The sequence below is a fragment of the Marmota monax genome, unplaced genomic scaffold, assembly GCF_021218885.2.
Source record: "Marmota monax isolate L192 unplaced genomic scaffold, Marmota_monax_Labrador192_F-V1.1 WCK01_AAM20220418_F8-fsc00034, whole genome shotgun sequence".
NCBI lineage: Eukaryota > Metazoa > Chordata > Mammalia > Rodentia > Sciuridae > Marmota > Marmota monax.
Genome location: NW_026693934.1, coordinates 8,038,089 through 8,062,570, shown reverse-complemented (window position 1 = coordinate 8,062,570; position 24,482 = coordinate 8,038,089). Strand labels below are relative to the sequence as shown.

The following is a 24,482-nucleotide window of genomic DNA, read 5'->3' as shown; positions in this document are numbered from 1 at the left end:
GTTGCAATACTTGTGTCTCAGTCTTTTGAGTAGCTGGAATTACAGGTGTGTGCCACTGCGCCTGGCTTAAAAGTACATTTCACAATGGAATGAATATACATAAATGTATGTTACATATGTAAATGCATATGTAATATGGCCTCCTCATTGTCGCTCTGTGTTATCCATTTGCCTCTTGTCATTCAATATTAACATTATGAAAATGTGGAACTCCTAGACCTTAGGTGCCTCTGGATGCAATGAATCACCTGTTAAGATCTTTTCCCAAAAGTAACTGAATTAGAATCTAATCAAGTCTCTAGATCTTATAAACAACATTCAGAAAATTGGGGGGATATAAGAGCATATGAAACACCTCCATGAGAACAGAGGGAGACAAACCCAGAATGTAGGAAATCTTACAGGCAAATGATCCAGTTTCTTTTTTGTTTTTGTGTTGCAATACTGGGGTTGAATCCAGGGGTGCTCTACCACTGAGTTATATTTCAGGATCTTTTTATTTTTCATTTTGAGACAGGGCCTTGCTAAATTGCTGAGGCTGGCTTTGATTGTGGCAATCCTCCTGCCTTATTCTCTTGGGTCACTGGGATTATAGGCATGTGTCACCATGCTCAGCAAATGATCAAGTTTCTTCAATATAAGAAAAAGGATGGGATGCTCTCATAGATTAAATGGAGCATAAAAGACCTAACAACAACAACAACGAAAACAATATATGGGCCACATTTTGATCTTAATGTGAATAAAGCAACTATAGAAAGACATTTCTCAGGCGATCTAGGAAACCAAACATAAACTCTCTATAGTTAAGGAATTGTAATTGCGTCAGGTGTTGTAACTCATGTTGGGATTGTATTTAAAAAAAAGAAGAGTGGGAGGGAGAGAGGGGAAGGAAAAAAGAGAAAGGGGTAAAGAAGAGAAAGGAAGGAAGGGAGGAAAGGAAAGAGGAAAGTCTGTACCTGTGAGATACACAATGAAAATAACAAACTGTTGTCTGGAATTTGCCTTAGAATATTTCAGAAAAAAAAAAGTAGTAGTAGTAAGGCAAGAAAGAAATGGCAAATGTGGATAAAACCATTAAAGCTGGATGATGGGAACATAAGTTCATTATTCTTTCTACTTTTGAATATATACTTGAAAATGCCCATGTTAAAAAATTAAAAAAAAAATAAAGTTAACGAGTCAATAGTCATCACTCAGTACAAAGATACTTTCTGTTACTTGATTACAATTTACCTGTTCCAATGGGAGTTTTGAGGTCCAGGTGGCATCCAGAAGATTCTTCCTGTGGCTTAAAGGTGCATCTCTCAGACATAAAAAGAGTTCTTGTGCATTCACATTACATAGCTGACACACACCATGTTCAATTTCAAATACTCTGGCTCGCATATAACTGTTATCAGATCGAATCCAAAATTCTTCCTGACATTTCAGGGAGCAAAACCGTGAATCCCAAGCATTTGCTTTACACTCTTGCTTAGTTTGGAAAGTGGGATGCTGACAGTGAAGGCAAAGAGGATTTCCTTCATTATCCACAGCTTGCAAATAGCCTTTGGCTATACTGAGATCAGCTGGTGCTGTGGAGGGATTTGGAAGTGGGACACAGGATCCATCTTCAAGAAGGTTTCTATAATTGGACAAAACATTGAATAGGTAACCAACAAATGTATATACCAAAGTTATTGCTTCAAATAAAGGCTTTTAGTTTTTACATTGATAAGTAGTAATACAGGGTCCACACATTTTGTGATTTAGTGTGGAGATGAAATAGCTGTAGTCAGCTCTCTATATGCCATGCCAAGCAAAGAAGAGTGGTGTATTACAAAAATTGATTTGATATATGCTGCCTCTCTTGAGAATTAAGATGCTTCTATGTTAAACAAATGGATTTTGAAACATCTGGAGAAGTTGGAAAATCAGAAGTTAAGAAATGCTTCTTTAGGCTGGGAAAGAACAGGCTAATGAGAAACACCAACTAAAGTTTAGTGGCTATCCTGCTATCTAACTATATTCCGTCATATACCTCATTAGGCCAAAGAGGTCATACTAACACTTGTCTAGTATCTGCTGGCTTACAAGATGTAGTGAATTTTTATAACCAAAAAGTGATGGAGTGATGTAGCTGATAGTGCTGATAGGAATTAGAACAAAAGGCTTGCTAAATATCATGTCTCCTACGGGAAAGCTTAGAGTTGATCAAATTAAAATTAGAAATGAAACATGATGGGACATATCTCAATTTATTAGAAACAAAGGAAAGGCACAGTACTCGATTGTGTTGCAGAGTCCTACACTGTGAAGTAACAATAATTGCTTTGCTTATTTTTCATGGTTGGTCATTGGAAGGTTAAAAAGATAAGCTTTTTAAGGTTGAAAGACATCAAGATTGAGGGGCAGAATCCAGTTTTGACCTCATGTCTCCTGGCATCTTCCATCCAGGTCTGAGACAGGCCACTTAGGCCAGTTGGTGTCAGAGTTCTTCCTTGTCTCTAATCCTAAGATAATGAATTCATTGCTTCACAGTGTTGTTAGAAGGACTGAAGAGCTACTAAAATGTGAAAGCTCTTTGTAACCTCTAAAGTGACCACACAAAGGTGAGGTATTATTACAAAAATTAATGTGTAAATTTAAGGTACTATTCTTAGTACTTATGTCCTTACTTTGTGGAATAGACGCACGGCCCAGACTTCTTTGTGATCAGACGGACATGGCCCCCATCATTCTTCATCTTGTCCATCGAGGCTATAGCAACATCTTCTTTGGTTATATATCTAGAACAATTACATGTTAAGTAGATTTCCCATCCCTCACATAAAGGTTTCTCTATTTCATGTTCATGATGCCCCTTACAAAAGCAGTAGGAGCAAAAGAAAGATACAATTCCTTTTTTGTGTTAATACTAGAATTAGGAAATGTAGTGTTCACCCTTTACATTGACCATTATGTGGGAAAAACATCTCTCTTCCAGATTCATTTTCTCAAGAATCATTTCTCTAAGAAATTCAAGAGTCATTCACTACCTTTTGGATCAATTTTCAAAATTTATGGGCTGGGGATGTGGCTTAAGCGGTAGCATGCTCGCCTGGCATGTGTGAGGCCCAGGTTGTGTCCTCAGCACCACATACAAACAAAGATGTTGTGTCCGCCGAAAACTAAAAAAAAATAAATATTAAAATTCTCTCTCTCTCTCTCAAAAAAAAAAAGAAGTGGGTGTGAGGATAAAAAATGACCAAATACATGCATATCTGACAGCCTAAAGAAAACTGCTTGCCAGGCTGTGCAGAAACTTTCCAAGTGCATTTTTTACCTCCCTCTTGACCTTCTCTTCAAGGCTTCCCCAAATCACCTAAATCATCAGTGTTTTGGGTAAAGTGATTTTTGTGTGTGTGTGTGTGTGTGTGTGTGGTGCTGGGGATTAAACCCAGTGTATTCGAGGCAAGCACTCTACCAACTGAGCTACATTCCTAGCCCCGTGATTTTTTTTTTTTAAGTTAACCAAGTTTTATCACATTTCCTACAATCTCAAGGTTATTCCCATTAGTATTAGCTCATACAAGGTTTATGGAAACTTTACTGAAACAAAGCCAGTAATGTGGGATTCAGAACTTTATTACACAGCAATGTCAATATGACACAATGGTTTAGGGACTGAAAGTAAAGAGGAAAGTAATTCTAATTAAAGGTGATGGGGGAATACAATTACCCAATTAATTCCTCCTAATTAGCTCGGCCCAGTTTCTCTGTAGTTTGCACCTATTTTTTTTGTAGATTTCTAGAAAATTATTAAATATGAATTTCTTTATATTTGAGTAGATCTTCATTTGGCAGTTTAACAATAAAATTAGAGTTAAATCACAATGGAATTGTGCAGTTATAGGTAATATTTTAGAAATCTTTATTTTATTAAGGACGATTTAATGATAAACAGATTTCCCTTTTCCTATAAACTATTTTATTTATTTTTGATTAGGTGATACATGGGCATAGTTTCAAACTTAAAAGGCATACAGCAGTTTACATGGTAAACAGTGAGTTTTCCTCTCATTTCTATCCCAGAATTCACCCTGTTGTCAGTTTTTGGTAAGTTTTTTTGGAAACAGTTAATTTTTTCTGTGTATATGTGTGTACCTTTTATTTATTTTTGCATTTATATTGACCTATAATCATATACTATAAAATTTGTTCAATTTAAAGCTTACAATTTATTGCATTTTAATATATTCACAAGGTTGTGACACCATCATCACTGATTGTAGAATATTTTCATCCAGTTCCCCACTTCTGAAACTTATGTCCACGAGCACTCCCTCCCCATTACACTTTTTAGTTTTAGAAATCAATGATAGTATACTGTAGACACTAATCTTCACCTTGCTCTTTTTGCCTCAATCTACACCTCAGAGATCTTTATGTATCAGTACATACAGAGTTGCTCTATTCTTTTTAATTTTTTTTAGTTGTAGGTGAACACAATACCTTTATTTATTTATTTTTATGTGGTGCTGAGGATGGAACCCAGTGTTTCATACATGTGAGGCAAGCGCTCCATCACTGAGCTGCAGCCCTAGCCCTGCTCTATTCTTTTTAATGGTTCCATGTTGGCCAATTATTTGGATAAACCATTATACCTAATGGGCTCTTAGTAATTTTTAGTTTTTGTTATCACAACAATGTGTGTATATGTATGTGTGTGTATGTTTTATACACATAAAGTATATGTAAAATAAGTCTCCACAATAGAATTCCTGGGTTAAAAGTCTTGGGTATTTTTAAGGCTGTACCAGTGCACATCTCCATCAGCAACAAAAGGAAGTTTTCTCACACTTTCACTAGTGCAACCATGTCACTTAAAAAATCTCTGCTAATAGTAGTAGGTATCTCCTTATGACTTTAATGTCATAAATTTAAATGTGTGTACAGGTATCTTTCCACATGTTTGCATTTCCACTTGTGTGTGTTTCTTAAAGCAAAAGAAGTTAAATCACAGTGAATTATTTGAGCTCTTTAACTTGACATTTTAGTTCCTATATTTCCTCAACATCCCCTCACCTTTTTTCCCAACCCTTTTATTCCCTTGACAAGAGTTCTTTGCTAAAGTTTTTCTGTGGATTTTAAATGTACTCAAAAACCTTCCTAGCTTTGAGGGGCAATAGGATATTAAGCCTTGTCTCAGGTATTATTCAATGTTTAAAAGATTAGAAACCTTATTCAGTAACTTTAAAAGATGCTGAGAAATCTGGCCAGAGATTTAGGAACCAAAAATAACCTCTTTCTTTTGTATAAAACGTTTAAGCTTTAAGCGTAAGTTTTTGCAAACCATAAGAAACAGATCAATAGACCCAAAAGAAGGAAGCTGACAATGTTTCAAACTTAGTTGCAAGTTGCCAATATTTAATTTTCCATTAATGTTTGCTAGGAAGTCCATGTAAATATTCCAACTTGTCATTTTTTGCAAATAGGGAAGAAAGAATGTCATAAATTAAATTAATTCCTGAATAAGGATGGGAGTGGAATATGGCAATCTTTTACAAGAAAATTGTGCACTGGAAAGTGGTCCACACTAATGGATAGAGTCCTGGGTTCTGGGTTGCTGACCTGTATTACAGACCACTTATAGGTAGAGGATAAATAGTTGGCATTCTAATAATAACTGCTCTCCCACTAAATCATACCTATCTCTAGAACAACAATGGCTGGTGGCTTTGGCTTCCATTCACATCTAAGAGTGAGTCATCCAGAAGCTACCTCAGCTTGGTTGAGGCCTGCAAATTGGTGGAATCACAGAAGAATAATCTTGGAGACCTAACCATAGCTTTTGGGGGAATTTCCAAACTCAGTAACTACCTCTTTTTTTTTTTTTTAAAGCCACTTAATATTTTAAAGAGATGAATCCTCCTCCTTGCTGCCTAGGAAGTAAAATGTGGTTGCTGGTATTCTTGAAGCTAAGTGAAGAAATGGGTCTAAGGGGTTTCATTTTTCTATTTATTTATTTATAAATGACAGCGGAATGCATTACAATTCTTATTACACATATAGAGCATAATTTTTCATATCTCTGGTTATATACATAGTATGGTTTCATTTTTCAGTATAATGCTTCTCTCCTTATCTCCAAGTCTGGAGGCTCTCTAGTTTGGTTTCTCTAGAAAGTAATGAGAGAGATAAGAGATCCAGGGTCTAATTGCTCCTCATACAGACTTTCTGTTGTTCAGCCCTATCTTTCATACCTGCTTTCTGAGATATATGATTTTCCAAAATACTGAGACTTACTGAGGTTCTGCTATAAGAATCAGAGTGCTCCTGATTGTACCTCCCCTCTGCAGGTGTATACATTTCATTGTGGGGGTAGCATTTGTGGCTCTGCTAAGTTGGTTTCCCTGGAGGCCTCCCTCTTTGCATTTCTTTATTCAGACACCAAGGGCTCTAGATACATATCCTTAATAGCTCTCTTCATTCTTTTCCCTCCATTCCCATTGCTAATGCCTTAACAGAGAGCCTCATCAGGAGTCTTTTAATTTGGGGTGGCAGATAAAATTTTGTTGTTGTCATTACTAGCTACATCCTCAGACCTTTGCATTATTAAATTTTGAGATAGGGTCTTATTAAGTTGTCCAGGCTGGCCTCAAATTTTCAATCCTCCTGTCTCAGCCTACCCAGTTGTTAGAATTACAAATATGTGTGCTGCCTATGCCTGGCTTGTAAGAGAATTTTTAAGATTTTATATTTAGGAAATTTTTAAGATTTCTATTATCAGGCTATTCAATAAATTCATCTAGGTAATGCTATAAAGGGATTTGGCAGATATAATTAAGGTTTCTAATCTGCTGATTTTTAAGACTGGGAGATTACTAGGTGGACTCAATATAATCACTGGAAGTCTTTTTTTTAACTTTTTTAAAAAAATATTTTATTCATTTATTTTTATTTATTTATTTTTTGAGAGAGAGAGAGACAGAATATTTTAATATTTATTTTTTAGTTTTTGGCGGACACAACATCTTTGTTTGTATGTGGTGCTGAGGATCGAACGCGGGCCGCACGCATGCCAGGCGAGCGTGCTACCGCTTGAGCCACATCCCCAGCCCACTGGAAGTCTTAAAAGCAGAAGATGAGGACAGATTCCAAGCAGAGAACAATGTGACACTCTGTTGATGGCCCTGATATGCAGAGGCTCATGTGCTAGGACCAGAGAGAGTCTTCTATGAGCTGATGGTGACAACCAGCTGACAGCCTGGATGGAACTGGAACTCAGTCCTACAAATACAGGGAACTGAGTTCTACCAACAATCCGAATAAGCTGGGAAATGGGTTCTTATCCAAGCCTAATAATTAGAGTCCATGTGGTCAATACCTTGATTTTAGCCTAAAATTCAGAGCAGAAAAATCAGCAAGAGTCAACTTGGACTTCTGACTTATTTTAGAACTGTGAGATAAAAAATATGTGTTTAATTTTTTTTTGTTTGTAGATGGACACAATACCTTTATTTTATTTATTTATTTTTATGCGGTGCTAAGGATTGAACCCAATGCCTTACACATGCTAGGTAAGCATTCTACCACTGAGCCATAACCATAGCCTCAAGTTTGTGTTGTTTTAAGATGCTGAATTTGTGGTAATTTGTTATGGTAGTAATAGAAAATAAATGTTTCTTGTCTTCTCACTTCAAGTCTTGCCCTTTTTAATCTAATCTCCTAACTGCTGCCAGAGTGAGCTCTTACAGATACAAATCTAATGATTTCATCTGATGCTTGCTACTACAAGATACAGCTTAAACATATCATCTATATTTAATTTTATAAATGCCATTTATAAAATGTGGTGGGTCTGAGCTTGGTTTATATTGATTTTATGAGTTCATATTTCCTTTTATACATGATCAGTCATCTCTCTCAGCTAGTATTTTAAGTTGTCATCCATATCTGATAAAGAAACAAAATATAGCACACTTAGAAATGGTTGGAGTGGGCTGTAAATTCAGTTATGAAGGGAATTACAATCATGTAAGAAAGAGAAGATCAATTACAAAAATGAGAAAAGTGGAGAGGATTGGAAGAAATATTGAAAAAAATAAAATAGGAATGTTTTTTGACATTAAGTGTGCGTGTGTGTATACTTTTGTAGGTTGGCATGTATGTACATATATGTACAATGTATACACATACATTTCATTTGTATTTGTTATATAAAGTATGGGAAAATTAAACTAGTACAGAAGAGTTTAGATACGAGGACAAAACTTACAACTTATGGATAAACCCAATCATTCAGAGAGTTTTATTTGGCTTAGAAAGTATTTTATTTTTAAATCTGAACTTGAGTGATTTTAGATGGGTTATACACTTTCCAATTTGCCATCATCTCAGCCCCAACCTCATCCTTTTCTAGTTTTAAACCTAACCTCATTCATTCATTCAGGTTCTTGTTTTGTTTTTAGTCATGAGTTTGTAATTCTGGCATAAAACATAAAGTGACTCTCACCTTCACAAACTACCTAACTTTATGCCCTAAAGAAAGATTTCTCAACAGTAGCACTATAGGCATTCTAAGACAGAAAATTCTTTGGGGATATAGACCTATTTACAGAAGGATTTTCATGAGCATCTTGGAACTGTACCACAAGATAATCCCTAGTTGCACTCTCTAGTCATGACAATTGAAAGTGTCTCCACAGATTGCAACCCTGGGGGGGGAGGGGCAAAATTGCTTCCAGTTGAGAACCACTGTTCTAGAGAAACCTCTAGTGAGTTTCTAAGGTGTCCTTCCAGAGAATTTCCAGGTCAAAACTGGCAAGTAGATGTTTGTATTTCTATCATTATTTTAATACTTATTTTTATTCTTAACAACTTATTATAAGTATCATTCCTTGTTCTGACACATAGATGTACCTGATGCCATGCACTGAAACAGTTGAAGACATTTTCACTGAATGGTGCTAACTTTATTTAATCATCCACGCCCCATACCATTGATTTTTTTTTTTTTCATCTGTAAAGTGATGGAATGTAAGGATAGGAATATGTTACAGGTGTATAGAGACAGCAAGAAATGAAGGGCTTTCTCTGCTATTGTTACTGTTTGGTTTATTGTTCTGTAATCTCTTCCAAAGTGCAGAGAGCAGCTAACTACTTTTCCTGATAATCCTTGCTTCATGCTAAGAAAAGAATATAAAGAATCTGGATTTCAGATGACACCAAAAGATATTTGAGTGAGATAAAGATTATTGTGATGTCATGAAAGGAAAGTAGATGTACAAAGGATTAGAAAGGGTCCTGTAATGATAAAAGCAAATGATAACAAATGTGTGACAGCTAACTTTTTTATTTCAATTCCAATCATGGTAGTTAACCTTCCGTTACTTTGAAAGTGATGGTATTTCAAATAAAACCAGTTCCCCTAATGCATGGCACCTGCAATTCATGCCACATGCGTGCAAGGCAAAAGAGATGGGGTCCAAGATCACGCTGATGTTTTAAGAGTGATTGTCTTCCTGTCGTTAATAGGCTTAGCAGGTCACAGGTTGCACTAACCTGTGACTGGCCTCTCGATTAATGAGTGGGACCCACGATGGGCTAGATCTGGACAATCTGATGTTTGTTTTTTTTTTTAATATATTTTTTAGTTGTAAGTGAACACAATACCTTTATTTTATTTTTATGTAGTGCTGAGGGCTGAACCCAGTGCCTCACGCATACTAGGCAAGCACTGTACCACTGAGCCACAACCCCAGCCCCCAACCTGATCTTTTCCAGTGAATTTTAGCAAATTCATTAAATATCTAATTATGTTGCTAGATTTTATGTATAGACTTTTCTTAACTCATCAAGATTTCATTAGTGATTACATAAGATGTCACAGACCTCTTATATAAATAACTATGAAAAATAATACAATACAAAAGAAAAAAGGAAAAGAACTCATACCGTTTAGTACTATTTAGTTTGTTTTGTTGCTTTGTGATCTCTTCCAAAGCAAGGATGGGGCTGCAAAATAACTGCCCACTTTTTCTTATTATCCTTTGCTTCATGGAAGTTAGACTACTCCATTCTCGAACAAACCGCAAAATCTGGCAGAAAAATGAAATAATTTTAAAAGAGTTAGCAGCTCACTGGTCATCTTCCTTTCAGAATAAGGCTGTTAACAACACGAGAAAATTGATGTCTTGTTATATCCCTGAAACAGGCTTTTGACTTCCACAATTTAAGGGTTGGTTTAATACAGTTTTCATACCTTTATTGTAAACTATCTATGATTAGCACACCTGGTGTATGTCATTAACATACACAGGAATCAACAATGATAATGTGCTCACTGAGAAGAATCTAGAAGCATATACTCTAGCAGCAGCCAAGGCAAAATTGGTCTTACGGACAGTAGGTCTTGCAGTGGTAGCAAGAAAATGATTCTATCTAAAAGATGCTATCGTATAGCATCCGAGAATCATTTTGTATCTGATGATTGAGTTGCTATGGGGGAAAAAAAAAGTCATAAAATCCAGGACATTTTTATCAGCATTGCTCTTACTTATTAGTCAATCATACATAACTAGTTATTTTTTTATAGGGGGAATTTGAGAGTCAGGATTATATATTATCAAGAAAATAGCTTGTTGCTTCCTTTTCCTTTATAACAGGTGTAGCTGACCACTGGGTAATGCTTCATTTCCATTCAAAGAGTTTAAAAAAATCACTATTTCCCTGTTTAAAAAATAGTAATAAAGGTAGATTGCATGCTGGGTCAGTCTTACAACATGATGACCATTAGCAGTGAAGGCAAATCAGTCACAAACAAGCATAAGACCTCCCTGGCAGTTACCTGGCTTGGAGCTGCATGCTGGTGCTTCTGACAATGAATCAAGAGTTGCCCCATGTGGGGGCTGGGGTTGTGGCTCAGTGGTAGAGCACTTGCCTAGCACATGTGAGGCACTGGGTTTGATCCTCAGCACCACATAAAAAAAAAAAAAAAACAAAAGTATCATGTTCATCTACAACTAAAAAATATTTAAAAAAGAGTTGTCCAATGTGTGATTATTCCTGCTCTCAAAATTTGTCATTGTTAGAACTTAACTTTAAAAGATAAAATGTGATTCTGACAGATACAAATAACACAGTTGCTAATCCTGTGAATGAGAAATTAAATGATTCGAGGATGATTCTATCTACAGAAACAGCAGCTCTAGGTGTGATCGCTCGCCAAGGAAACAGATTTCACATTTATTCTTAGCACAGGGCAATTAATAGACACTGCCTGGATTGATAAAAAATGCAACCAGCAATTTGATTCTGCAATAGGCCATGAAGCACTATTTTACTAAACTCAAAATGATTGCTAAAATTCCTAAAAAATTTTGCATTTAAAACTAATATAACTATTTTATTTAAAACTGTTCTTACCAGTGAGCGATTCTGTTTCAGTTGAAAACTTGCTGGTAAGTCTTCCCAAAGGTCTAACTTTATATCCAAAGGAATGAAATTACAGTTCATCTGTTTTCCATCCTAATTATAGATTAGGAAGACATTATTAATCCATTTTTATCATAGATGCTAGAAAATAATTAATTATGGTGTAGTATGTCCAAACTCCTAAAAGATTACTTGGTGGCACATTCAAGAGTCTACTCCACATGGCTCCTTAGAAGGATGGGAAGGTGAGAATGTGTGTCCACACTGCCCACACCTAGCCCAGGCCTGCTGCCTTCAGCTAGGGATGCTGTGCTTACTGCCCTGTCTTACTCTTCTCTTTTGCCTAATCTTGGAAATATTATATCAAAACAATGAAATTTGTACATTGTCAATTGATTCAGAACAATATCACTTCCTTGAAGTCAACAGTAGTGCAACACTTTTTAATTCACAAATAAACTTATTTACAATCATTGGAAAATATGTCTCATATTAAAGAAGGGTACTAAGAAATAATCTAAAAAGCTTTCCCTAGATGGGTTGATATATCTATCTATTGTTACAGGAATGAGAAACTAGACAGAGAAATTCTAGAGAAATTATTAAAACATTTGCTTCCCTAAAGCAATGTTGCAATGTTGGTCCATGAGGACTGAGTCAACGGCACTACCCAGAGAATAAGTGGACCTGAATTCAGAGTCCAATAATCAGTTGCACAATACGCTGAAATTTTAAGGGTAAAAAGTAACCATGTACAGGGTATAGTCAATTGAACATAAATAGAAGTTATTTCTTTTTTAAAGGGGAAGAATCGTGTCTTATACAAAAATCTATTATATCAATAACAGTTGAGGTCATATTCTAAATCTCTTAGCCAAAAAGAAATGTTACAGCTCCCACAATCACTTTGGGAAAAAACAAAGATAAGTACTTACTTCTTAAAAATTTAGATACATAATTGCAATTTGTAAGTCTAGACAGGTAATTTTAATATATAAGTCTAAATTCAGATATGTAGTATACAATTCTAAATCCTAGATTTGGGATTATGAATGAAATGAACACAATTGGCACAGAATGCTAAATATCTGTTACCAATCTGTCTTTTACTCTTAGGTAGGGAACTAGGGTTTTAAGTCAAATTTCTACTGGTAGATGTTACTTTATTTTTTCTAAGGTAAAAAGGAAAGGTTTCATTTCAAACAACTGTAGCTGTGAAAAGACGTGTTAGCATTTTATTTGCACAGTGTCTCATGTTCAGAAAATTATAGCAATTTAATAACTTTAAAAATATCTTTATTTATTTTTATGTGATGCTGAGGATCAAACCCAGTGCTTCACATATGCAAGGCAAATGCCCTACCACTAAGCTACAGCCCCAGCCCTAATGATACATTTTAAGGACATGTAAGTACCTAAAAGAGTCACAAAAATATATTTGAGATTACTGACAGAAATACCAAGAAGGTGAAGTAGGCCAAGCTACACAAGCTAGATGGCAGAGTGAAACTATCACTGCAGTTTGGTTGATAGCAGGCACAGTCTAGCCTCTACCAGGAATTTTAATTACTCTCCCTGTCTCTATTCCAAAGAGAAAAAAACAGTGATCAGATTGTCCAGGAAGCTGAGCTTTCACTGTAATAGAATAAAATGTTTAAAAAATTTAAGGGCTTCTAAATTCCTGGTGTGCTCTGACTGGTTGGCTGCCTGTTGGCTTCTCTATCTTCAAGATCTTCTGGGAATCACATCTGTTCCTCTCACATGATGTTCTGAGAGGCACAGCTTAGAGCTCCTGATCACAAGGGATGAGGATAGCTTAGAAACTTTAATATGTCTGAAAAGGAACAGAGGAGTCCTTGATACTCCCCTGCCAAGCTCACCACTTCTAGATGATCCACAGGGTGGGCCTGGGTCCATGCTTACATGAGGAACATTGACTACTACCTAGGTTGGTTCTTGGTGTCTCTGCCTGTCTATCTATCTGACTATCTATCTGTATTCGGTTTAGTAGAAAATCTGTAACTGAAAGTTTGGTTAACACCAACATAAATTATCATTTAAAAAGCTTTCTTTCAACAGAATGGACCATGGCTTAAAAAATTTATGAGTATTATTACTTTTTAAAATATTTTTAAATTGTTGATAGACCTTTATTTAATTTATTGGAATAAAGATGTTTGTGATATTCATGCTATTGGAGGCCATGTATGACTCAATATAAAATACTATATTAGAGAAGTTTATAATTCATTCTGTCTTCTGCTTCATAGGCAATATGGTGTAGAAGTTATAAAAAATTTACTTTTTTTTTTTTTTTTTTAGTTGTCAACAGATCTTTATTTTATTTATTTATATGTGGTGCTGAGAATTGAACCCAGTGCCTCATACATGCCAGGCAAGTGTGCTACTGCTGAGCCCCAGCCCATGAATATTATTTTAATTTACAAGGATTAGAAATTTGAAATTGTAGAACTAATAAAAGTACTTAAAATCTCTGTGAATTTTTCCTCAAATATGGACAAAGATTCCCATGTGGTCTCCAAGACCCTCTCAGGGGTCCACAAAGACACAAGTGTAGTTGTAATAAAAGTAAGATATTATTTGCCTTTTAAACTCTCATTATATCATTATCAGCAGCTACCAAGATATAGCACAACAAAACAAATGCAGAGGCAGATATAAGAATACCATTATTTTTTATTGAGACTTTAGAGAGAACTGCCAACAATGAAAAAAGTACCTCTTTTCTCAATATTTTTCTGTTTTGGAAAATATAAATTATTTTTCATAAAACATGTTACTTATATAAATATATAAAAATATTTTAAAAAGTAATAATACTCATAACTTTTTAAAGCCATGGTCCATTTTGTTGAAAGAAAGCTTTTTAAATGATAACTTATGTTGGTGCTAACCAAACTTTCAGTTTAAGTTTTTCTGGGTTTACTATCATTACTTTTAAATGGATTAATAAATGAATATTTTTAAGCATCTTCATTTCAATTTTTTTTGGAGGCAATTAGGAAGACCCTATTGCAAAATGAGAAATAAAAAGGACGGGGGATATAGTTCAGTAGTAAAGCACCATGGGTTCAATGCCAAGTACCAAAATAAATAAATAAAAGAATCTCCATTCAACTTCCAGAATGCAGTTACCTGCCAGCCTCCAGCTGCTTCACCTTTGGGATCCACTACAGTGTTAGAGCTAAGGCTGCCTCCCCTTTCTTTTCTAATTAGAGCATTATAATTACACGTAGTAGTTGGGTTCATTTTGACAAAATCATACATGCAAGGAACTTGATTTTCATTTTTATTTTGAATACAGTAAATATCAATGCAAACAAAAGCTCTTTGGAGTCCCTCAACAAATTTAAGGAGTACAAAGGAGTCTGAAACCAAAACATTTGAGTGCCACTACTATAGGCTATGGCAGGAATCTGAACAATCATATACAAAAGTTTCCACCTTTATTTTGTATGGAGAAGTGAGTTAGGCTTCTGTAAAGAAGTAGTTGCTTTGGCTGCTTCAAATAATCTGTGCAGGAATAAACTTATTCAGAGTTCATGAGGATTGGACAATGGGCTAGGTTTTTGATAGGACTTAGCTCATTTTATCCTTGAAACAAATCCCCTCCACAGTTTATAGATGAGGAAATTGAAGCACAGAGCAGTTAAGTGTCCAAAATGACAGTAAAAGATTTGAACTGAGACAGCCTTATCCCGAAGTAAATGCTCTTAGTGACTGATTTTGCCTTTGATTTGTCTTTAGATTTAACACAGGAATTTTTCTTTAAGGATAAAAAAAAAAAAAAAAAAACAACTAGCTGCCTACCTTATTGTAAATAAAATTAAATATCTTCATTGAAAAATTAAAAAAGGAAGCCATTTTTATGTTTCAAGCTACAGATTCTGCATGATGCTTACCTTAGTATAGAGGTGAATCCGGTCAGTATTCTTACTTGCACAAAACATTAAGGTATCATATACTGGCAGAATGTCTGAACTCTTCAACTGCTCTAATAAAGACAATGAAAGAAAATCTTAAGGCTTGTCTGCCCTCTACCTAAAATAGCTTAAAAAAAAAAAAACTTTTACAGGGTAGAATGATGAAATAGCCTATATTAAAAATATCAACATATTTTACAAAGAACATGTTTGCAGGCTTGAAGTAAAACTCCCAAGGTAAGTCATCCAAGCATCAGCATCTGTGGTAACTGTTTGCTTTTCATTTTTGCTAATGACTCAACAAGAAGCAGACTCAGAATTAGCTGAAAAGATAAAAGTTAGGCATAAGGGACACTTTCTTGCCACCAGGAGTTGTTACCAGTCTTGAAGGAATTTTAAATCTATCCCTTTTGCTAGTGTATATTGAAGTTGAGACTGAATGGGCACCACTTTGATTACTGGTAGCAATATACTATATTGGAGGCCAGCCAAATACCTGATTTCCTATGGCCTGGTGATGAGTTATAAAAGTGTATTTTCTGATAATTATTTAATCTTTCCTCAGTCCCACTGTCCAATATTCTGCAGGAGAGAAGATTATCAGATCAAGTCTAAATAATAATTATAGTTAATACTTATCAAGAACATACAATGTACCAGGCACTGTTCTAAGTACTGTCCTCAGTATATCTCTCACAAATAAATAGTGCATTGTAGGCTGTGTGTATGTGTGTATGTGTGTTTTGGCGGTACTGGGGATTGAACCCAAGAATACTCTACCACTGAGCTACATCCCCAACCCTTCTCGCTTTTCATTTTGAGACAGGGTCTTGTTAAGTTGCCCAGGCTTGCCGTGAACTTGTGGTCCTCTTGCCTCAACTTCCCGAGTTGTTGGGATTACAGGTGTGCACCACCACACCTGGCAATAGTGCATTTTAAATAGGAAGAAGCCAAGGCACATTAACTTGCCCAAGGTTACATCACTAGTAAGATGTAAACTCAGTAATCTCACTCTAGAGCTGGTACTCTTAACTCAGCCACATTTCCTTAGTAACTCTTTTAATTACTTTCCAGATCTGGAAGTGTATGATTTGTCTGCCATTCCACTTGGTAATGTCATGGCATTGGCCATTTCACAAATTTATGGTTTATTCCTATACTTCATAAATTTAAAAATGTACTTTAATAACTCTGAAATTGATGTGTCTTATGAGTCTATAATAATAATATCTGCTTCTCACAATCATTGCTGGCCAGGTGGCAGTTGTGAAGTTGGTATCATTGCCTGAGTATGTATGAGCTTAGTTAGAACTATAATACTATTGTCACTTCAAAACAGCACATGAGGTGCATGCATTGTTATTACTATGTATACTGATTTTAATTAACTTCAAGATGTCTTCAAAAAATTTCAGTATGATTTGGTATCAAAATGAAAAGTCAGCATAGTTCAAAAAATTTGAATATAGAGCAGGAGAATGTAGGTTTGATATTTAAAAAGCAAATATGTATCGCTAGGGAAATAACCTCAATTTCTTACTTTCTTGCAAAAGAGTGACTGAATGCTTCATGGGATCTAAGAAAAAGAGATGTCTTCAAATAGAAGAAGCTGTCTTACATGTGGTTACTGAGATGTGCAAAAGGTTTGCTTCTTACAATGCCAAGCAAAGCAACTGGAGACATGAGATAATGCCAAGTCCTCAAAGTAAACAAATGAACAAAAATGTCAAAATGAACAGATGATGGTATGGCCAGGTCTAGGCTATCATAAACATATTTTGTCATAGTTTAATTGGCAGAGTTTTTCTCGTTCTTAATGGTCCATAAAATAAGTAATGTGTCTTAATAATTAATGTGTCTTCAACTTTGATAAACTATGCTCAAGGATCAGAAGTCATTCTTTGAGAAGAAGAATTATAAGAACCCCAAATCAGTTGATATTCATTCTTGGTAGCTGACAACTACATTACAGGAATATATTTCTCTTTTCAGTGTTCTTATGAAAGGTAATTTTATGGTTCAAAAATACAGATGATGTATCTTTTGAAGATAAATCCATTCTTCCAGATCTCAGGAATTCCAGTTAGAACAAAACTATTGTTCCAGAGTACTATACATTACTCTGGTTCTAAAATAGCAAATATCAGAAGAATAAGCATTTTAACTTAGTGTGCCTTTTTTTGTCTTCTTTTTTGTTTCTAATCCACATTAGTGGGAAGATGTGAAGCCTATGACTTATGTGGAATTATCATCCCAGTGATCTGAAAAGTAAAAAACAAAACCAAACAAAACAGGGCTAGGCAAAGGGGAAAATGCTGGCATTGTCTAGAATGGATAAGGCCGATGTAAATTTCACTGTCTGAAATGAATTTCTAAGTCTGGTGATTTTTTTTTTTAAGTACTGTCAGTATAAGTTAAAACATGTCTCCATCAAGAGACCAATTTATAGCTAACAAGCCAATGTTTCCCTGTCATAGATGAAGACTCTTGGCCCAGTTGACAACTGCCAGGTGATGATGCTACTCTATAGTCCACTATAGAGTGGACTATATCCTACATCCAGAGCTTCATCAGCACTTAAGGTTTTATTTGCAGCAGGAACAAGGAACCTGGACATAAGAGTATATGCCATCTGAGTCTATACTGTCTATTTAAAGGCTGCTAAAATTAGACCTAAGCAGGATTCACTTCAATATATTCTTGGGAAACCCTTGAGGAATTGAAGGAACTGAAGGAGCAAAGGAAGAAAAGAGGATGATTTGAGCTCAGAAATTCCTTAATGAACATTTCATTTTAAAGCTATGAATCTGATTCTAAATTATATCAGTGTTTAACAACCACAAACAATAAAAATTTCAGCAGACTCATCCCAACAATTTTGAGCTGGTTTTAATAGGAATATCAATCTTTAGGTTACTGTGGTCCCTAAATGAGTAACAAGAAAAACAACCCAAAAGTGCTCACGGATTTTTGCCAGCTGGTGCATAAAAGATAGTGATGTATGACTACAGGCTGGTATTTGCTAACTATCACAGTTATGAATAATGAATGGAATCAAGCAACAAATAAATACATCTGAAACACTAGATGGTTGGTTCCAAGTGTAGTTATGATTCACAGAGTTTTAAAAATTACATACCTTAAAAACAATTTCTCAAATTAAAAAAATGCCAATTAAGTGTAGCCATTTAAAAGCCTCCATATATAAAGAATTAATGATTTATTAAGGAGTTCTTTATCTGTCAATCTTAACTATTTTTCCAAAAGCACCACCCCAAAATCAAAACAACACACTTCCAGTGTGAATGAGCTAGGTTTGGTTGAGGCAGAGCAACAGGCTTGGTGGCAGCACATGTAGCAATTTACTGGTTTTGCTCCATGTGTAGTATCTGAATGCCAACAGACACACTCTGATCTTCCAATCATCTGGTGTTTAAGAATATGGTTATGAATAGTTGGCATTTTTAATATAAAAGAGAATAAAAGGCATCTAGAATAAGGCATCAATCACAAATCCAAAATGATACTATGTTAAAATACATGGTTATTATTTGAACACTGTAAATAGAAACAGGACTTACCATTACCTGATTGGGCCGTGAGCCTGTCTTCCCTCTCAACTTCTGACATTTCTTCCTTGCTATTAGCCAACTGGTTAGGTTCATACTGTGCAATGACTTGTTTGTCACAGTCTAAGCTAGCTTGTACTTTTTTGGAGATGTCTATTTGAGAATCATCTTCTTCATTTTTGTTTTTGTCCTGGAAATGGTTGAGGCTGTCTATTTGAAGAATTATTAACATAAAATAAGTTATACTTAAAAGTATAGTTAAAAACATTATAGCTAGGTCTTAAAAAAAAAAAGAAAAATTAGTTAGTGTTTGTTCATTCTTTCAAAATGTTTACCAGCAGCCTACTATTTTCCCAGAACTAGGCTAGAAAGACAATAAGGAATAAGAAAGATAAATCCAAAATCAAAACAACACACTTCCAGTGTGAACGGGCTAGGTTTGGTTGAGGCAGAGCAACAGGCTTGGTAAGGCAGCACATGTAGCAATTTATTGGTAGCTCAATCTACATAGGTTTTTAGCATATAGCATATAGAGAACACTGGGGAGAAAATACCGATAGTTCTAGGCAGAGGAATAATAATGCGTTATTTAAAGGACACTGTGGTTGCTTTATATAAAAGGATCCCAAGGGGGTGACTAGAAGGGAGATTCCTGAGGTTTGGGACAAAGATGATGGTGGGTTTTGGGTAGAATGGTGACAATAAAGAGAATGTAGTTGGAATCAAGATTTATTTTAGAGGTTACTTAATGGATCAATTATGGAAAGCTCAATATACATAGGTTTTTAGCATATAGAGAAGACTGGGGAGAAAATTTTGTATTTGATGTGACAGTGGTGATTAGCCAGGAGTTCTATTCTGGACATGTTAAGCTTGAGATTTCCATTAGACAAGTAGGTGTGTTGAGAGCCACAGCCGAAGGGACCCCAGCAAACTTCCAGTTGCCAGCAAACTTCCAGCTGCCAGCTGATTGGCTCCTCTGCAGTGATGCTCATTGGGCTGTTTCCCCACCCTTTCAGACCACGGGGGACTTTTTTTGGCTCCGCCCACGCGACCCAGCCAATTGGCCTCAAGAGCAGGAGGAGGCGGGAGGTTGAGAGGCTTGTGGGAAGCCGGTGGTGTAGTTGAGCTCTGAGGGTTTTCCTGAAGAGCTGTGTGGTGCCCTGTGTGTGTTCTAAAAATAAAGTTCGTTTCCTTTGACAAGTGGCTCCTGAATTGTGCCCAGCCAGATTTGTAACAGAAGATGTTACATAAGCCACTGGATATATCAGTCTGAAATTCAAGTAGGAGATATAAATTTGGATGATGTGAACTGTAAATTATTAATTATAAACTACAGATGTTAAGAACAAAAGAAAAGAGCATATTGATAAATACTGGCAATCAATGTTTACTATACCACATATTCTTTAATGCAGTAGAGACTGTATTAGGAACCATTACAGATTGTAATATTCTAATATTACTCCTATAATTTCTTGAATTCCACCATGTCCTCAAAGAGTTAGATGGAAGGCACTATTTTAAAAATTAGATGAAAGATTTGAGAAATAGTTCAGAGGTGAAGAGCTGGCCTAGCATGCAGGAGGCCCAGGGATCAACCCTCAGTATTATACACACATTTTTTAAAAAGTTAGATGTATTAGAATTGATTCTCCTTTTTAATACTTTTGGAGCCCATCAAAATCAAGGTTGGAAATAATTATGCCAAATTATAGTAATGTAATTTGAATAATTACAATTTTAAGTTATGATAATACCACTGTTACTTAGAATACTTATTTCTTTCTAAAAGACTTTCATATTCACAACAGATAGTTCAGTCAGGCATGGTGGTGTACAACTGTATTCCCGGTGACTCAGGAGGCTAAGGTAGGAGAATTGCAAGTTTGAGACTAGTCTCAGCAATTTAGTGAGACCTTCAGCAATTTAGTGAAATTCTGTCTCAAAATAAAAAAATACAAAGGGTTAGGGATATGGCTTAGTGGTAAAGTGACCCCTGGGTTCAATCCCTAGTAAAAAACAAAACCAAACCAAAACCAAATCAAAACAAAAATAACACAAAAGGTAGTTTATCTTCACAAAGGAAGTTTTCTTGAAGTTGCTTATTAAGTTTTAGGTCTAGGAATTTCATTGTTGTTCTTGGTATCACAAAGGAAAAATCAGAACTATATTAAACTATGATTTTTCTTGGGAAATCAATTAACTTATATACTTAATGTGAACTGACATTATTTTATAGTCATAATATACTTTATTTTTATTGCCTATACCAGTTGCAAATTGCATGGAGTCATGCTAATTATGACAGGGATATTATATGGAATAAGCTTGTAGTTCCAATTTAGTTCACAGACGACAGGTGCCCACATAACAAATATAACCATCCAGATGGCAGACTTGTCAATTTTGGTAGGAACACCCATAAGTAAAAGAGGAAAGGCTTAGCCACTGATTACATCAAAACTAAGAGAGGAGAACAAGACAGGAAAGAAAAAAATGTTTTTCTTTTTTTCTCTGGTGGTATGGGGGATTAAACTGAGTGGTGTTCTATCACGAAGCTACATCCCCAGCTTTTTAAAAATTTTTTTTGAGATAGAGTCTCCCTAAGTGGTGGAGGCTGGTCTCAAACTTGCAATCCTCCTGCCTCTTCCTCCTGGGTCACTTGAGATTACAGGCATGTGTCACTGTGCCTGGCTAGGAAGAAAAGTACTGTAATATCAGAGTCTATATCTTAATTGAATCTTTGTTAATGATAATATTCCAAAGAATTATCATATAATGAAAAATTAGATGTGAATAATTATTACCACTGATAAATAAAATGAGCATTTCTAGTTTCCAAAAAATGTTAACTTGGTTTTTTTGGGGGTGGGAACCCAGGGGTGCTTAACCACTGAGCCACATCCTCAGCCCTTTTATTTTTTATTTTGAGACAATGTCTTGCTAAACTGCTAGGGCCTTGCTAAACTGCTGAGGCTGGTTTTGAATTTGTGGTCCTTCCGACTCAACCTCCCAAGCCACTGTGTTTACGGGTGTGGACCACCATGCCTAGCTCAACTTGGCATTTTTCACTGGGATAAAAATGCTCTCTAAAATTGGAAACAAAAAGAATACTAATGATCTTTTTCTTATGATAATCAGGGGCACTGATAACCATATTAGAAACTAAACATCAGGAAATGACATATCATGCTATGAAAACATACTTGAGGTATGTTTATAATTTCTAACTTTAAAATAATATGTTTTACAATCCCTGCAACTTCAGAGGCTGAGGCAGGAGGATCCCAAGTCCAAGGCCAGCCTCAACAATGTTGTGAGGCCCTCGTTAACTTAATGAGACTATCTCAAAATAAAAAATAAAAAGAGCTGGGATATAGCTTAGTGGTAAAGCACCCTGGGTTGAACCCTCTGTACTAAAAAGAAAAAAAAAACATGTTTTACCAAAGAATAAACTCATAAAACATATATCAAATACATTCTTTAAAGCTCTATGGAGGCACTGGGTTCGATCTTCAGCATCACATAAAAATAAATAAATAAATATACTGTGTCCATCTACAACTAAAAATATATTAAAAAAAAAAAAAGCTGGGCTGGGATTGTGGCTCAGTGGTAGAGCGCTCGCCTAGCATGGGCGGGACCTGGGGTTCGATTCTCAGCACTACATAAAACTAAAGGCATTGTGTTGCGTCCATCTACAGCCATATATATATATATATATATATATATTAAAAAAAAGCTCTATGGAGGAGTTTTTAATTATCTGTCAAGCAACAAAATGGCCCAATGTATACTGAGTAGGTAAAGAACTGAATTATTTTGCTACTTAAACATAAAAATAATCTATAATTTCTTTAAAAACAAATGTATCTAAAGAGGAAAGAAAGCAGAAGGTCTATAACTATAAGGCATATTTGCTACCATAGCAACAGAGCTTCTATTTCTGCCCACTGAATTCACATCCTGCTGACATTAATCAGAAATGTCCATTTGTGCCAAATTAATGTCATATCATAGATGCTTGGGAATTCTTGATAAAACTAGGAGTTTTTCACATTCTATGAAAGATTCACAGTCTTCACTATGTGAAGTTCTTAATCCATTTTAAAAGCTAAAGTCAGTGCTGAGTCACACTAACCTTTGTACACAGGAGTTTCTAAGAACACAGGTTATCTCCAGCCCCCACCTCTACAGTCACCTTCCAACATACTCACCAGCACTGCCTTGAGGATTCTCACACATTTCACAATAAGATAATAGTGAATTATTGATATAGGTGCAGAAACCACACTGCCAATCCTTTCCAGGAGGGGATGGGGTGGTTGTCGGGGACTTGGCCTTATGGACATATTCCATGAGTTTGGCTTTGGTTTGTCCAGGCCTGGATGGTTTCTCCTCTGGTAGGCTGTTGCAGTCATGGGTGGTGACTGATTTCAATCTTTTAGTTTCAGGTTCAAAATTATGTTCAGAATCAATGATATCCCTCGATGCCACTATGGTATTTTTCTCCTGAAATATCCTTGATTCATCACAGGAGGTCTCCAACTGTCTCTTTTTAGGTTTTGGTAAAAAGAATGATTGAATATCATGCTGTTTTTCTTTTTCAAACTAGGAAAATCAAACAGATATTAAATTAAGAAGCAATCATTAAAAAAAAACAATTATTTCTCCTAAATGAAGGAGCTTAACCATATTCTATTATCCTGTGAAAACCTTTTTGGAAATGAATTAAATTATACTATGATTTTTCTTATATAACACCATTATGACATTCATGTACTTCTTATCTTTTTCTTAGCACTTACTATGTGTCACACACTTTACATATATTAACTCATTTAGTCCTCATGTCAGTTTTGTGAGGTAGCTACTATTAATATTCCCATATTTTAGATGAGGCAACTAAAATTTTAGAAAGGTTAGTTAGGTAACATGGTTAGATAAGCTATGCAATGAAAAATATACTTCATAAACTATCTTAGCCAGATGTATGTTAGAGAAAGAAAGCAATCATTTACTTAAACACTTCAAATAAATCAAGAACCTAAGGTGGGCAGTAACCCTAGCCTGTAATTCCCATGACCCAGGAAGCTGAGGCAAGAAGATCACAAATTCAAGGCTACTTGCAGCTACTTAGCAAGCAACTTATTGAGACCCTGTCTAAAAACAAAAAAATGAAAATGCTGGGGATGTAGCTCAATGGCAAAGTGCTTGGGGTTCAATACCCAGTAACCTGCCCCATAAAAAAAGAACCTAGAAAAGTACTTTCATGCCCAAACTATAGACATAGTATTCATAAACAATGCTACTTAAAGTAAAATGTTACCCTGACCAGAAAACATTTGAAAATAGCAGTAAAACTATTGACTGTTTCTTTAATAGACACATTTAAATAACTATCTTGTTTCTAAGAAATATATTTAATAATTAGCTTATTTCTAAGAAATATACTTATTTTGTCTAAGAACCCTTGCAGCATTATCTATATTTTTCATCTTCTTTTTAATGCATAAATCTCAACTTCCTACTGAGAGAAAGTATAAGTATCTCCATGATCAATTAG

General features: G+C 35.4%; 1 protein-coding gene across 6 annotated transcripts in view; it reads right to left on the bottom strand.

The window, feature by feature from the left end:
* Zranb3 (zinc finger RANBP2-type containing 3) overlaps positions 1–24,482 on the bottom strand; it is a 232,121-nt gene that overhangs the window by 8,023 nt on the left and 199,616 nt on the right. For 5 of the 6 annotated variants that reach the window (XM_046463792.2, XM_046463796.2, XM_046463793.2 and 2 more), the window contains 7 exons: positions 23,134–23,527; positions 18,926–19,123; positions 15,324–15,415; positions 11,392–11,493; positions 9,922–10,064; positions 2,661–2,771; positions 1,237–1,627 (listed from right to left, as the gene is read on the bottom strand). In XM_046463792.2, coding sequence (XP_046319748.1) covers positions 1,237–1,627; positions 2,661–2,771; positions 9,922–10,064; positions 11,392–11,493; positions 15,324–15,415; positions 18,926–19,123; positions 23,134–23,527 — 1,431 coding nt within the window. The remainder of the gene's footprint in view (positions 1–1,236; positions 1,628–2,660; positions 2,772–9,921; positions 10,065–11,391; positions 11,494–15,323; positions 15,416–18,925; positions 19,124–23,133; positions 23,528–24,482) is intronic. The other variant, XM_046463794.2, reaches the window with a different exon arrangement.